The sequence below is a fragment of the Halichoerus grypus genome, chromosome 2, assembly GCF_964656455.1.
Source record: "Halichoerus grypus chromosome 2, mHalGry1.hap1.1, whole genome shotgun sequence".
Classification (NCBI taxonomy): domain Eukaryota; kingdom Metazoa; phylum Chordata; class Mammalia; order Carnivora; family Phocidae; genus Halichoerus; species Halichoerus grypus.
Genome location: NC_135713.1, coordinates 47592273 through 47604926, shown reverse-complemented (window position 1 = coordinate 47604926; position 12654 = coordinate 47592273). Strand labels below are relative to the sequence as shown.

The following is a 12654-nucleotide window of genomic DNA, read 5'->3' as shown; positions in this document are numbered from 1 at the left end:
AAACTGAGATTCAGAGAAAGTACATTATTTGACCAGGTACACATAGCTAGTGGTGGATATAGGCTTCAAACCCAGAGACCGAGGCTTGATTCATTTCAAATGTCCAGTCTCCTAGGAAGGTGTCCTAGAGCTTGCGGGAACGTGCTAGAAGGGTCAGTGTGTGTGCAGAGGCGGGGCTGGAAGCTGACTGAGCCAGGAACTTCCCCTGTGGTCTGCACATAGCACCTCTGATTTTTTACATGACCCCTGGAAAGGGCCATCTGAAGACCCACCTGATAAGGACGTTCTTCTTCTTCCGCACGGCCTGTCTCAGGGGCTCGCGCAGCGTCACCTGGGCGAAGTCCTGCAGGGCCGCGTAGATGGTGTTCCTGATGGCCTGGTTGAAGACGCTCTCCATCCTGCCCATGAGGACCTGGAGGCCTTTGATCATGGCGATCACCTGGCCGGGCACAGATCAAGGTCAGGCTCACTGTGCCTCAGCTTACCCATCCGTCCAGCACCCTTCACCACACTGCAGGGAGGGTGCTGCCTGAGATGTCCAGAAGCCAGAGGCCAGCGCTACTCAAAGTGCCAGTTCACAGCAAGGTAAGAAACGTGTGCCCAGATGGAAATGAGTGCACTGCTTCCTTCATCAAGGAAAGTCCAGCTACAGGCACAGATGTTAGCTAAATGGCATAGCGTGCTTCTCGGCGCAGCCCACTTTCACTCTGGCTCCAGCTCCCTAGCTTAGTGCTGACTGCCGACAAAGAGCAGCCAGTTCACAAACCACACTTTGTGGACCACTCTGACTTCCAGAGGCCTCTCTACACACCATGAACCCACAGACCGTATCAAATAGAACTTTGTTTGACCATAACACTTTCTATAGAGTTTTGATGATCTTTGCTTTTGAAATAATTCGGTCATTTGCTGTTTGAGTCCATAGAGCTTCCTCCTATGACATAAAATCTCTGTGGAAGTCTCAGGTGAGGGAAAACCTCTGTCCTTCTGTTTGCCTCCTCCCTCCCCCCTCTTCCCCTACTCATCTGGCTGCAGAGACGGGGAGACAGGTATTTGTGATGAGTATATCCTGGCCTGCCTTGGAGTGTGCGCCTTCTCTTCTGGGTTCCTCTCTTCTCCGTGCAATCACCTTTCCCTCCCCATCCCAAGGAAGAGAGGCATGTGTTTCTGCAGTTGCTTTGTCGGTTTCCCAGTAGGTGAGTTTACTGGGGCGAAGGAGGAATAAGAAGTCTTGGGTGGCCTTGGGTGGAAGTCACATCCCTAGTCTAGCTTCACCAGCAACATGCCTGATCCTTTGGCCCCTGTCAGCCACAAGTGCTAATATCTAGAGTGATTCACAATTCAGAGGGGACAGCACAAGCCGTATCAGCCTCCCGACATGATGTGTCAGGTCTGATGACATGACCACATGTCATCATGATGTGCTGGACTTCCACGCTCTGCACCGGGCTGTAAGTGCTACACGGGCAAGGCCCAGCAATGCTGTGCACGCCCTATGCCCACTGCCCAGGCCTGTAGTGAGCCGTCAGAACATTTTTGTTGAAAAGGAACAAATAAAGCAATGAATGAGTTTACATGCTAAGATTTTTTTCTTCCTCTAAACCTTAAAGGAATAAATAGCACATCTGAGGTTAGAGGAAATGGTGAGAACAAAGTTCAGGCAGTGAGGATTTTCATTAGAACCAACAAGCATAGTGGTTTCGCCAGAGAGAAGCTTTAGTGTAGAGAAACAATGGGACAGAAGCCTTAAGGGAACATTACATCACAAAAGCATCTGCGCTCCTGGCTAGAGATGTAACTAGGAAATAATGAGACAAAGGAAGAGATGATGGAGATGTTTCAGAATGATCCCAAACACAGCAGAGTGTGCGGATGTTACACCTAAGGGAAAATCTTTGCAATTCTGGGCTAGGCAGAGATTTCTTAGCTAGAACACAAAAATCACAAACTGTAAAATAATTGATAAGTTGGACTTTATCAAAATTAAAAATAGTTGTTCTTCCAAAGGTACCCCTAAGAAAATGAAAAGGCAAAGTCACCAATTAGAAAAAATATTTACAACATATATATGACTAGCGACTTGTATCTACAACATATAAAGAATTCTCACAATTCAATATGAAGAAGACAGAAACCCAATTTAAAAAAATGGGCAAAAGATTTCAGAAGACAGGATTTCACAAAGGAAGATATATGAGTGGCCAATAAGCACATGAAAAGATGCTCAATATCATCAGTCTTCAGGGAAATGCAAATTAAAACTCCAATGAGATTTCACTAAACAGCCGTTAGAATGACTAAAATTAATAAAATTGATAGAATCAAGGACTGAGGGTGTTAGAGCAATAGTACGCTCATATACAGTTGGTGGGAATATAAAATGGTACCTCCACTTTGGAAAACCATTTGGCAGTTCCTTAAAAAGTTAAGCAAAAAGTTAAGTCACCTACAATATGACCATTCCAAGAGAAATAAAAACGTGTATCTATACAAAGACTTATACTCAAATCTTTAAAGCAAGTTTATTCATACTAGCCCAAAGCTGGAAATGGCCCAATGTTTATCAACAGTTGAATGGGTAAGCAAATTACAGTATATATCCATACAATGGAATAATACTCAACAATAAATGAAACAAACTATTGATACACAGAACAATGGGGGTAAAACTCAAAATTATGATGGTGAGTAAAAGAAGCCAAACACAAAAAAATACCAACCAAACAAAATGATAAAAAATGCCAACAAATCTATGGTGACAAAAAAAAAAAAAAAAAAAAGTGATCAGGCCCAAGGATGGTGGGAGGATAGATGGTAAGCAACACCAAGTCTTTTAGGGGAGATGGAAATGTTCTGCATCTTTTTTTTTTTTTCTAAAGGGAATGCTTTGTGAATTTGTGTGTCATTCTTGCAGAGGGTCCACGCTAACCTTCTCTGTACTGTTCCAATTTTAGTACATGTGCTGCCAAAGTGAGCACAGAATGTTCTGCATCTAATCTTTTTGGTTTCACAGGGTGTATACAATGATCAAAACTCTTGGCATTATACACTTTAAGTGGATACAGTTTATTGAACATAAATTATACCTCAATAAAGATAATAAAAATACTATACTATCCTCATGAAGCTATCAAACGCATGGCACAAGAACGGGGTCTTCTAAAAGGAACATTCAGAGAACAAGATGGAGCTTCTGACATTAAAAATATAATAGGCACAATAAAAAATACTAATAGTTGAACTTCAGGAAATATCCCATAAAACAGAACAAAATAAGTGATGGACAATAAGACAGAAAAGGTAAGAAAATGAGACACTAAATCTGACAACTCATCTCATCTTGGTTTCCACCTGTAGTTCTTTGATTATTCATCAGTTTGGGCATTTTTCTTATCTCTTTTAGCCATTGGTTTTGTCCTTGTTTCTGCTGTTGGTTTCCTTTTGCCCATTTTTCTAGTGGAGTGAATGCTTTCCCTTGGATTCTCGGGAACAGAATGAGTTTCTAATCATTTTTGAATGGTAACTTTTTTTTTTTTTAAGATTTATTTATTTAGAGAGAAAGAGAGCATGAGCAGGAGTGGCAGAGGGAGAGGGAGAGAATTTCAAGCAGACCCTGGGCTGAGCATGGAGCCCGACACAGGGCTCAATCCACCACCTGGAGATTACGACCTGAACTGGAACCAAGAGTGGGTCGCTTAACCGACTGCAACACTCAGGCGCCCTTGAAGGGTAACTTTTGACAGAGATGAATTCAGGCGGGAGGAAGACAGGAAGGGTATGCACAAGGAGGACCATGGCTGCCATCTTGCTCAGAAGCACTCCCGGAACCACCAGGATCAACACCAAGCAGCAGCCTCGGGGTAGGGGGCTAATGCAGGGAGTCAGCACCCACCTCGACAAAGGCAAACTTCTCCTCACTGGTGTAATTGTAGCGCGTGGCTCTCTCATACTCCTCCGCCGTGCCAGGGCAGTCCTTGTTGCAGAACTTGTCAGTGGGGTGAACCAGCTTCCAGGAGTACTGGGGAGAGAGGAAGAACCCAAATGTCCATCAGTGGATGAAGGGAAAAACCAAATGTGGTATGTCCATGTAGGGGAGTATGACCCAGTCATAAAAGGGAATGAAGTTCTGATTCATGCTCTAACATGGATCATGGTTCTTGAAGGCATGAAGTGAAAGAGGCCGGACACAAATAACCACATAGTATATAATTCTACTTGTGGGAAACATCCAGAAGAGGGAGATCTTTAGAGACAGAAGACAGATTACTTAGGGTTGTGGGGGTCGGGAATGGGGGTTGATTGCACAGGGTTTCTTTTGGAACTGATAAAAAGATTCTAAATTTAACTGTGGTTGCACAATTCTGCGAATATACTAAAAACCAATGAATCTACATTTTCAGTGAGTGAATGGTACAGTGTGCGAATTATATCTCAGTAAGGCTGTTAAAAGAAGAGTGCTGGGGAGAGGCAGACAAGAGTCCGTGTGCACAGAGGTCAGGCTGGAGGGGTCTGGGGAGGGGCAGGCCCTCTGCCTTCAGGACACCTACCACCTCCATGACGTGGGCGCTCCACTTGGATAAAAGCTGCAGGCCCCGCAGGGCCAGGTCAAAGAGCTCGCGGTATTCCTCGTCTGACTTCTGGCTGTCCAGCCCGGAGCCTGTCACCACCTGGGGAACATGGGCCGTCACCCTCACCATGTATGCGCCTGGCACTTTTAGACATTATTTCACTGATTCCCCCAAGAATAATACAAGGGAGGTGCTATTATTATATCCCCTGGATAGATAAACTGAGGTTCAGACGAGTTCTTTGTTGGAGGCCACATGGCTTATAAATGGCTGAGGGTTCAAACTCAGGTGGTGTGATGCCGTAGCTCCACTCACAACTACCCTGTTATACTGCAGGGCGGCGGCTTTCAAATTTTTTAAACTGCAAATTACAGTAGGAAGTGCACACCACAGAGTGACTCAGGAACACATACCTGCATAGAGATCTTAAAGATATATACATGAACCAACGCTTTTCATGAAGCAACTTTACTCTTAACACATGAGAATTCCTCTGATTGTCTATTCTGTCATACACAATGCTAATCATAGGTCACTAAATTAATTTCACAGCTCATTAATTAGATATGACACAACAACTGAAAAGTGCTGGACAAACATCTATTTGAATGTGTATTATTCCATAAGGCAGTATGGATGTATGCATGTGCATATAGATATATGTGCATACGTGTACGTCCGTGCATATGTGTATATACGCACGCATGTATACGTACGTGCATGTGCATATGCGCATATACATATACATGTATGCACGTGCGCACACACATATACGTATATGTGCCTGCATGTATGTAGGTACATATATGTATCTACATATAGAGTCAGTCCTCATTATTTGTGGGTTCTGTATTTGTGAATTTGTCTACTCCCTAAAATTTATTTGCAATCTCCAAGTCAGTGCTTGCAGTCCCTTTACTGGTCATTTGCAGGTATGTGCAGAATGGTGAAAAATCTGAGTCATGTCCCAGCTGAGGGTGAACATGGTGAATCTCTGCCTTCTTGTTTCAGCAATCATGCTGTATACGTGTCCTTTTCATGGTTTATTTAATGCCACGTTTTCCATATTCTTGTACTTTTTACTGGTGATTTCACTATTTAAAATGGCCCCAAGTGTAGTGCTAGAGTTCTGTGTAGTGATCCTAACTGCAAGAAGGCTATGATGTAGCTTAGAGGAAAAGCACGTGTTTTAGATAAGCTTTGTCTGGACATCAAGTCATAGTGCTGTTGCATGTGAGTTAATGTCTATGAATAAACAATATCTATTACATATGGTGTCTTTAAATAGAAACACACAGAAAACAAGGTTATACATTGATCAGCCTATGAAAATGTTGTGACCAGAAGTTCACAGGAACTTAACTCTGTACTTCTTCGAGGAGCAATGGTTCAGTATTTGCTGCTCCAGTGTTCATGCCCACTTTGCAGAATATAATTACTGCAAGTAATGAGAATTGTTTGTGGATACACATGTGTAAAATGTACAACTTAAAAAACAACTTGAGGCCAGATTCACTCTTAGATCCCACCAAAACTTGACAAGAATGAAGGAGGTCCCGGCTCTGAAATTACTCCCATAGCTTTAGTTCAGATGATTGCCACATATGGTTAAGAAGGCTAAAGGCTGGGGCTTGACCTTGGTCCACGTCTTCCAGGAGCCCTCATAAGAACATGGGCCACCTGTCTAATGACCACACCGTGTGGACTTGTCTGACTGTCCTCATTTCAAATATGCTGCCCTTTGATCAAAGACATTTTCAGAGTTTGGGTTTGGAAAGCATGTGCACTATGGCTGCCAGCCACATGGTGGAACCAGTGAGCAAACGTGGGATAGTGCAGAGTCATCCAGGCTCAAATCAAGTGGGGGGACCTGTGTTTATCAAACCAACATATACATTTACTAGAAGAGTATATATGGGAAGAGTCCAGGAGGATATATAAACCCAAATGTTAATCACAATTGGTTCTGGTTGGTAGAATTTTACATGATTAATGTCCCTCCTTTGCATATTTGTATTTTTTCTGAGGTTTGTGCATTGACTATATTTCCATATTTAAAAAAAAGAAGAAAAATGTAACGTCAGTAAAAATGTAATTGGTGGGATTATAAGAGATTTTATGGCCTTCTCTGTTCCTAACTGCATTTTCTGATGTGTCACAATGATAATTTATTATTGTGTAGTTTTAAAATACTCAGATAGTGCTTTGAGCATGAGCGTTCAGAACTGTTTCTTTTGCCGTCCAGGGTGGAAATGGCTGGGATCGTGTGCAGATGAACCATTACTGGGCCACTGTAATCTGCTGGGCAGGATGCATTTTCCATGCATCCTACTGTTTAATCCTCTCAATGAACCTTTCCAGATACTATTACCCGCATTTTACAGATGAGGAAACTGAGGCACAGACATTGTGAGTAACTTGTGAAGGTCAGTGGCTGAACCAGAATTAAATCCAGTTCTGTCTGGCTCTAAAATCCATGCTCTCAGCCCCCCGGCCCTCTTGCCTCCGATGTGTATTGCCTCCCTGCTGCTCTCCATCATCCCTGGGATCATTTCCTTCCTGGCTGGTCATCGCCCCTTCGTACCCTGAGCCCCCACAGGCCTCCATCCCAGCAGCCAGAGCGAGCTTACCTCACTGTTGCTGTAGCGAGCGAGTTCGGAGATGAAGCGGATGTGGTCGTCCCGGATCTGAACCATCTGCTCGCAGATGTTGTACTGGGGGCTGATGCTGCTCTGGGTACATGTCCACCTGGGCAGAAAATCACAGGGTTGGAGCAGGTCCTGGCCTGACGTGCCTCAGCGGGATAGGCTCCTTCCACTCACTAGTTGCTCCTGGTGCTCAGCCAAAGATGGCTGGCTCCCCTAGGTGGACCCAACAAGTGACCCAGTAACCAGCAAGAAAGCCTGCCACAGGCTGAGTGGAATAATCTTCCTCCTCTAAGACTCAATCACAGGCTTTTCCAGGTAACTTGTGTCCGCAGTACTTACCAGTTATATGAGTGAGGAGCTTCTCTAGGGCTACAAAGAGCTGGAAACCGAGCAAAGAAAAGGCAAGGTGGGTGACCTCCCCAAATCTGCCTATTGACTGTCAGCAATGACATCCTGAGGGTGAAGCTGGCTTTGGTGGGGCCGTTAGCGTGGGACTGAGGAAACTCACAGGGATCCTGCCTCTTTTTCAACAGTGATCAGGCAACATTAAGGACTCCATGGTGGATGGATAACGTGTGTTCTGAGAGGTATTGCTGGCATGCTCTCCCTCCCACCCTCCCTCTCTCCCCACCCCCTTATTGTTCCCCTTGCCCTTCCCCTTTTACTCAACTCTTTGTAAAGATATCATTGGGAAAACCATCTTAAAATGGAGAGGAAATCAATGAATGAAAGTCTTCACTCTCCTTACCCAAGAGAAAAAAGACAGCCCCCTTCACCCCCATTCTGTCATCTGGTGCTGGGTGACTCAGGAGACAGACTAAGCATGGGCACCAAACAAGGCGGATGAACATTTTGGGAAAAATTTAGTATCTCGGGGCGCCTGGGTGGCTCAGTCGTTAAGCGTCTGCCTTTGGCTCAGGTCATGATCACAGGGTCCTGGGATCGAGCCCCGCAGTGGGCTCCCGGCTCAGCGGGAAGCCTGCTTCTCCCTCTCCCACTCCCCCTGCTTGTGTTTCCTCTCTTGCTGTGTCTCTCTCTGTCAAATAAATAAATAAAATCTTAAAAAAAAAATTAATATCTCAAAAGGATCTCCCTGAAGTGGTTCTCTTAAGAATACTTGGACTGGTGATAGACTTACTCATGCTTATACTTTGGCTTGACTTTTATTTTGGCATACTTGTACATGGATGGGGACACTACACTCAAACCTCTGACACCCTGCTGTGGCCACATCACCACTCCCACCCAACTTCAGGTGGTCAAGAACGCATGCAGGAAACGTGAGGAAAGGAGTTCAGCCTTCTCAGTTCCATGCTCTTCCTAGAAAACCTCCTCACACACTAGCAGCCAGCAGGTTATGAAGAGACTAAACCAGCTTCCTCGGTGAGACTCCCTCGCAGGGGCTCAAGGCTGGTGGGGTTCAAGGACACTCCGTTTACCTATTTTTTAGGTGCTAACCCTCACTTCTGACTAAAGGACAGTCAGCCCCTCTCCGTAGGGAAAGATCATATTCACTCAGCTTTGGGAAAGATGCAGACAGAAGGAACCTTACTAACAACCCCAGAGATCAACAGAGTGGCTGGCCCAGGCTGGAGCTGGGTGTCACCCACCTGCCACGGAGTCACTGACGTCCCAGGTCCTAGCACAGATTACCTGGAATGGTGGCTTATAAAGCAATCTAAGGCGAGGCTATCGACTCACTTCACAGGTGGAACCGTCCAAACCATATACTCAATGACATACTTACTGCATGGACACAAATCTGAGGAGAGAATCGAGGTGCTGAAGAATGGCTTCTTGCTCCACCCGACCACTGAGGGCCAGCCAGTCCTCCCCCTTCTCGAGGGAAGGAGGGCTCCTGCTGTCCCACTGTGGGCAGCACGGGTCAGCGCCGGGACAGAGAAGGGGCGTGGCTGTGCTCTGAGCACTTTTGAACCCTGGCGGCAAAGGGCAGATACAAAAGGGCTCAGAGCACCCTCCGCTGTTCCCTTCCGGCCGGCTGGGTGCCAGTGTTGCGATGGAATCCACCTGCCCAGGGCTCTGGGGAGGGAGGAGGGGCTGAAGTGGCCCCTCGGCCCCCTGCCCGGGCTGGGCGTCCTCGCGGGAGCCGAGAGACATTATGGCAGGCACTCACTTGGACTTGTTCTCTTCATAGTGAGCACTGGTCTTAATGTATCTGGCCAGCTCTATCTGCATGTCGCCGAAAAGGGGCACCACTTGCAGCTGCTGCAAAGGAAGCAAACACAAGGTGTGAGACGCTGAGGGAGAAGCCGGAAGGCTGTCTTCCACTGGGGAAAGCAGGCCTTTGTGTACCTCTGGGCCAACCCCTAGGTTCTGCTTCTGATCATGCTACTGGGTCACCTTGGAACCAAAGAGAGTGCCAGACAGTATACAGGTCCTCCCCTGCCGCCAGCCAACCCATGTTCCAGCAATTGAGCCCGGAGGGGCAAAGTGATTTGTCCAAGGTAACAAAGCAGGCAGAATGAATGAAGGATGAGGGCCAGACGGCCTGCCTCCCAGGGCAGGTTCTTTCTGCTCTAACTTCCCTGGGATTTGTGGATCCTTGCAGCTGTGAACTCTGGACTAGGAGTGGATACGTGGATGCTGCTGTCTGGGTGTGGCCTTCCTGAGCAACTCTACAATGTGAAGCAACTGAAACCCTAACACCAAACACTAAAGGGCAGACAAGTCCCAAGTGAAGACCAGGACAAATGGAGAGGAGGCTGGGGCGGACTGCTGGCTTCTAGGCAGTAGGCACCATGTCAAGCACTTCAAAACCAGAAGATTCTTAGGACAGTGGTGGGTACATGTCATTCTGCATTTGTCAGAACACATAGAATGTACAACGCCAAGAGTGATCCTTAATGTAAGCTATGGACTTTGGGTGATAATGATGTGTCGGTGGAGGTTTGCTGATTGTAGAGAACACATCCCTTTGGTGGGAGATTTTGATAATGGGGGAGGCTGTGCATGGTGGGGGGGGGGCAAGGGATAAATGGGAAAACTGCCCTTTCTGTTCAATTTTGCTGTGAAGTTTAACTGCTCTAAAAAATAGGCTATTAAACAAAAAACAGTATCTCAATCCATATAAATACTTCGTGAGATCAGTACTATTATCATCCCCATTTCACAGATGAAAAAACTGAGGTTTAGATAGCTCAAGTGATTTTCACACAAAGTCAAGCCAGCTAGAAATCAAGGAGCCAAGACTATAATCCAGGGCTCTGACTCGCATATGTCCTTCCTACTGAATCCTCAAGGGAACCCTAGCAAGTAGATACCCTTAGCATTCACATTTTTCAGGCTGGGGAACTCCATTTCAGAAAGGTTTAGTGATTTTCCCCAGAGTTATCCAGCTATCAAGTGGCAGAGCCAGACTAAAACTCAGGACCAACTATGGCAGAGTTGTATTTCTCAACTGCACCCTGATCTCACTCATGCTGACTGAGGGCAGAGGTGGATTTTGCAAGGTCTCCTGAGATGAGCCCTGTTTTCATTTGGGGCAGCTCCAGAGCAGAGTGAAAGTTCTGGCCTTGAAAAGATGCAAAGCCACAGGATGTCTTTTGGTGATTTATTTCCCCCTTAACCTGGAAAAGTCAGTGGGATCTAGGCCCAGCCCAGTGTCCCCCATGCCACACTTTTGAGGGGTTCCACTTTTAATGGTAAGCCTGGTGTTTCCATGTCTGACCTCTGAGGCTCCACTCCATGCCTGGAGTGCCCAATGCTCGTATAAACCGACACCATGGAATTCAATTCCAAAGCAAGAAATCCCTTCATGAAAACCTCAAAGGCTTCATTTAACCCCAAGGTTTTATTTTTAAAAATTTGGGGCCAGAAGATCAAATGTCTGAGGCACTGCAAAGGTCTGGGTGAATAATGGACTGTGATGAGGCCTTGTGCCCAGAGGCAGGGGTGAGGCAAGGGAGCCCCCCGTGGACCAGGAGAGGCTGTGACTTTGCAAATTGTCATCAATTTAAAATCCAGTCTTTAATCCTCCTGCTTCTGTGAGCTCTGATTTATATGGAAAATTAAAGCAGGCGCTGTTTTCTGGGATGCATCTCTTTCTTTAGATAGCGAGGGATTTCAGGAAAGAGAAAAAGCAACATGCAGAAAAAACTGTAAGGCCTCTCACAGCCGAATCCTGAGACTCGGGAGCACGTTTGACTTTAATGCGACAGACTTCAATAGTGTAGCACCTTCTACAGAGGGCAGCTGGAGGCCCTGTCATTCTATCTTCCTCCTCCTCTTGGGGTCTTTAGAGCTGCAGTTCCATCAACAAGCCGATTTCTTCCCTTTCCCCAGAGAGAGCACCCTGCGGCCCAGCCCCACCCTCAGGTACTGACCTTAAAGAACTTATCAATTTTGCTGAGGTTGATTCTCTTCTTGGCATCCAGTTTGTAAATGTTACTGACGTTTCCATCCATCAGGTAGAGACCAAAACCCATTACCTAGAGCGAGAAGGGGCAGAGCACAGAAGCCCATCACGACCATTGGAAAAGCTTTAAAAACAAAACAAAACAAAAAAATTAAAAAAGGAGGTCTGTGCACACGCACATGCCCATCCTGTAGGAACACCTTCTCTTTCAAAACCCACGTGTCTTCAATTGAAGAAAGGAGACATAAATCTAATTTCAACTAAAAATCTGATTTCTCTGTAGAACTCAGACCATCCTGTAGTAGGATATTATGGTGGCCGCTTACTGAGTCCTTACTATGGGCTGGAGTCTGTGCATAGGGCATTCCCGGGTATTTTCTTCAATTCTCACAACAATCTTATGAGTCAAGTTTACACAGTGATCTTATTGCACAGACAAGGAATTAGAGACACAGAGAGGTTAGCCAGGCTGCTAAGGTCACACAGCTAACAGGTTGCAGAGACAGGGTCTGAAGGCAGATCTGACCACAACATCTACACATTTAGATGCTTCCTGTGAGAAAGGGCTGAGCACTGCTTGTTGCTGCATCCCCGGGGTCTAGCACATCACAGGGACTTGGGAATACCAGCTCGGTGTTGAATGAACACGAAACTATTCACTTCTTTCCCCAAGGAAGCTAAAACAAGGTACGGATTCCCAAGGAGCCACTGGTGACTTCATTCAGAACACATTTTTGCTTGACAATGCCCTATAAGCAGGTCACCAGGCTGACTCTTGATATGCTGGGCCATTTAATAGCTTCTCGAATGCTGACACGTTTTCCTCCTTTTGTCAAATGCACAGCAAGGCTGATGGGGGCCTGAACAATGAGGTTGAAAGCAGCTTCCCTTGGCTCACAGCTGCTGTGACTGTGGGGAAGTCACACCTGACACGTAAGGGCCGGGACTAGAGGACCATGAAGGTCACATCCCCCTTAGTCCCATTCCATCTCAGTGCTCTGCAGGGTGTGCGCCAGACTCTCCCACCTCAGGTGAGAGGTGCCCCTGGTGGCATCTGAGTTCA

The 12654-nt window shown here is 46.1% G+C and overlaps 1 protein-coding gene and 1 non-coding gene across 4 annotated transcripts in view; both read right to left on the bottom strand.

Annotated features, from left to right (window-relative positions):
- Positions 1-12654, bottom strand: part of CYFIP2 (cytoplasmic FMR1 interacting protein 2) — a 124861-nt gene that overhangs the window by 75706 nt on the left and 36501 nt on the right. For all 3 annotated transcript variants that reach the window (XM_036096233.2, XM_078066791.1, XM_078066792.1), the window contains 6 exons: positions 11560-11664; positions 9351-9442; positions 7199-7316; positions 4548-4667; positions 3893-4018; positions 273-439 (listed from right to left, as the gene is read on the bottom strand). In XM_036096233.2, coding sequence (XP_035952126.2) covers positions 273-439; positions 3893-4018; positions 4548-4667; positions 7199-7316; positions 9351-9442; positions 11560-11664 — 728 coding nt within the window. The remainder of the gene's footprint in view (positions 1-272; positions 440-3892; positions 4019-4547; positions 4668-7198; positions 7317-9350; positions 9443-11559; positions 11665-12654) is intronic.
- LOC118538348 (U6 spliceosomal RNA) lies at positions 2872-2978 on the bottom strand. The gene has a single exon (XR_004918573.1). It is a non-coding gene; the product is annotated as a U6 spliceosomal RNA (small nuclear RNA).